The 2,666-nt window shown below is 45.8% G+C and overlaps 1 protein-coding gene across 1 annotated transcript; it reads right to left on the bottom strand.

Annotated features, from left to right (window-relative positions):
- Window positions 1–838: 838 nt before the first annotated feature.
- Window positions 839–2,421, bottom strand: LOC112192775 (galactinol synthase 2). The gene is made up of 3 exons (XM_024332644.2): window positions 1,954–2,421; window positions 1,400–1,855; window positions 839–1,319 (listed from the first exon to the last, which is right to left on the bottom strand). Exons 1-3 carry the CDS (start codon window positions 2,281–2,283, stop codon window positions 1,080–1,082), a joined length of 1,026 nt encoding a protein of 341 aa, XP_024188412.1. The 5' UTR covers window positions 2,284–2,421; the 3' UTR covers window positions 839–1,079.
- Window positions 2,422–2,666: the final 245 nt, after the last annotated feature.

Genomic DNA, 2,666 nt, shown 5'->3' with positions numbered 1-2,666 from the left:
CAGCAGCCGTACGTGGCATTGGAAAGGTCAAGGCCCCAGTCACGAATTATACTAGGATTATGACTCATTTTCGCCTATAGTTATCTGAGTATTTGAGTGGAAAGAGTCATCATTTTACTCACATTTACAGTAATATGAGTGCAAGAGTTTTTTTTTTTTTTTTTTTAACTTTGTCAAGGGAAACCCAAAAACTTCCTAGACCCAAAATAAACCCCTTCAGCGAATGTGAAATGCTCTAATTGTGCATTGTAGCACAGTGTCTGGCCACTTTGATAGCTTCGGAGTTCGAACCGAGGTTGGAGAACACACCTAACTAGGCAAAAACTACTAGACCACTTGCAATGGTCAGAGTGCAAGAGCTTTCAATCTTCACCAAATCTCCCGTCTTCTCGATAAGTTGGATGCATGTGGTTGCAAGAGGCTTGAATGAGTCAACTCGAGCTCAATGATAGCAAGAGTTTTGGTCTTTTGGATCAAACTTATGATCACGGTTCTAAATCCGGGGACGAGGAATGTACGTATATTTTCTCAGAATTCAAGAAAGAACGTAATGGATGATGCACGACTCAGAATTCTGCGAATGGCAAAGGCTTTGGCAAAACCTGAAGCAATTATTTTTAAATCTTAGACAGCCCTATATCAAACCGCTTGAATTCAACCGATTACCAAAACAAAAGGTTATTTTAGATTTAACGGTGAAGCAACGTTCTAGCTAGTGGGTGTGCGTCCACTGGGTCAGTCTATAGACCCAATACCTCACCAAGCAAGTGATGCTTAGTGATCGAGCATGAAAGCTCTAATTAGCTGACTGAAAATGATGGAAACCAGACTATGCATCTAACAAATCAAACCCAAAAATAGACTGCAAGTCATAGCTAATTATTGGACCATGTATTTCACATTTCAGCACCATTGCTTCAAAATTAAGAAGATGATTACATCAACGGCGCTTACTTTCCACAAACCAAGCACTCCCAGTATGGTACAAATTAAAAACCAAAACAAATTAAGCTAAAAGCAAAAGCTCACTTTCTTACTACTACTTCTTCCCCTTCTCACATTTACGCTTTTGCCTTTCACTAAGCCGCAGAAGGGGCAGTCACATACTGGAAAGCACCGGCTTCGGATAGAGCCTCAATGAAAGGCTGCATGTCCACCGCTTGCTCAGCCTCAACCGCCGCAACCACAGCACTGCTCTGCTGCTTCTTGTAGTCCAACGACTCGTCGTTGTAAATGTCCCACCATTTCTGCACCAACATCTTGATGTCCTCCCTCTGCATGTTCTCTTCCTTCCCAGTATACCTCCATGGCTTTGATCCCTGCATTAAAAAGATTCATTCCAAAATTAATACACTAAAAATTAACAAAATTAACAAAAATATATGACATTAATACGCACTGCTGCACAGTAATGCACGACTTTCACTTTGTCGAGCTCAACATTCTCGGGGTGACGCCACAACATGGCCAGGACCAAATTGTAAACCGGAGGGATTGATTTGTAAATATCCCTGAAATACATGTTCAAAAAGTCCTGCTCAGCAAACGGCGTCGTTGGGGCGACCTTGAGGGTCTTCAAGAGATCTTGGTAGGTCAAAACGCTGGGCTCGAACACGAACATCCCGGCGTTGAAGTAGAGCGACGGAGGTGGGCCCAGCTCGGAGTCCCACTTGACTCTTTCCGGGCACTGCTGGCAGTACCCGATCTTGTACTGCGGCGTGTGGCTCCACGTTTTCTCGCAGAAACAGTCCATCACGGCGTAGAAGTTGCCGTCCGGCAGGTCAAAGAGGTGGTCTATATTGTCGAACACCTGAATGTCTCCGTCCAGGTATACCATCTTGTCGTATTCCACAAACTGCAAACGACACAAGGGTTATTTCGTCAAAGCAAGAAAAGTTTGACCTACGTGGAGCACAAAGAACCCAAACAACAAGGGACACATGAGTGACGTACCTCCCATATACGGAGCTTGGAATAGTTGATGACGTAATAGGCCATGGCGAACTGGGTCTGGTTCTCTGGCGGGTAAACTGGTTCGATTTCCCGGACGATGCAACCCTGCGACTCAAGAATGCGGCGGTGGTCTTCAGGGACGTCGGGCAAGACCGCAACGACTAAAGGGTACGCCGTTTTAGCATTCCTCAAGCCCTTGGCCAATCCGACTACGCCTTTCACGTAGTCGCCGTTGCCGGCCAAGAAAGTGACGTACGCACGCCTCGGAAGGGTGGCGGGTCGGGTGAAGCCCGTGGATTTCGGAACGGAGGGAACGAGCTCAGGAGCCATATGTGATTATCTGAGAGAGAGGACTTAATGAAGGTGCGATTATCTGAGGGAGACTATGGAGGTGCTGAGAGGGAAGAGAGGAAGAGAATGATATAGCTGACCGAGAACTGGGCAGGCTGGTTTGCTTGGTGTTTGGTTCGAAGTGGGGGGTTAAATAAGCGAGAAATGAAATTCAAGATTTGCGAAATTCTTGCTAAATGCATGGAATTTGGAGATACACTAGCTTGAGAATTGAGATGTAGGCCGTACGCGTGTCGGAATGAGTAATCGGGTGGTGGAAAGCTCGTCAAGGGAAAGTTCTGGAGAGGGCCCCGTGGTATAGAAGACGCTAGAAGGTCTATTTTCGGGAAGGAGGTAGAAATATAGATGTATAAAATCCGATG

The sequence above is a fragment of the Rosa chinensis genome, chromosome 3 (assembly GCF_002994745.2).
Source record: "Rosa chinensis cultivar Old Blush chromosome 3, RchiOBHm-V2, whole genome shotgun sequence".
Taxonomy (NCBI): Eukaryota; Viridiplantae; Streptophyta; class Magnoliopsida; order Rosales; family Rosaceae; genus Rosa; species Rosa chinensis.
The sequence above is the reverse complement of the archived record's forward strand: the minus strand, read 5'-3'. Positions and strand labels throughout refer to the sequence as shown.

What these genes read in the sequence shown, in the direction of transcription:
- LOC112192775 (XM_024332644.2), bottom strand. Translation starts at nt 2,283, where the DNA reads ATGGCTCCTGAGCTCGTTCCCTCCGTTCCGAAATCCACGGGCTTCACC. An exon ending in CCAAGCTCCGTATATGGGAG is followed by an intron (nt 1,856 to 1,953) that starts GTACGTCACTCA and finishes TGTCGTTTGCAG; the next exon opens with TTTGTGGAATACGACAAGAT. An exon ending in TCGTGCATTACTGTGCAGCA is followed by an intron (nt 1,320 to 1,399) that starts GTGCGTATTAAT and finishes TTTTTAATGCAG; the next exon opens with GGATCAAAGCCATGGAGGTA.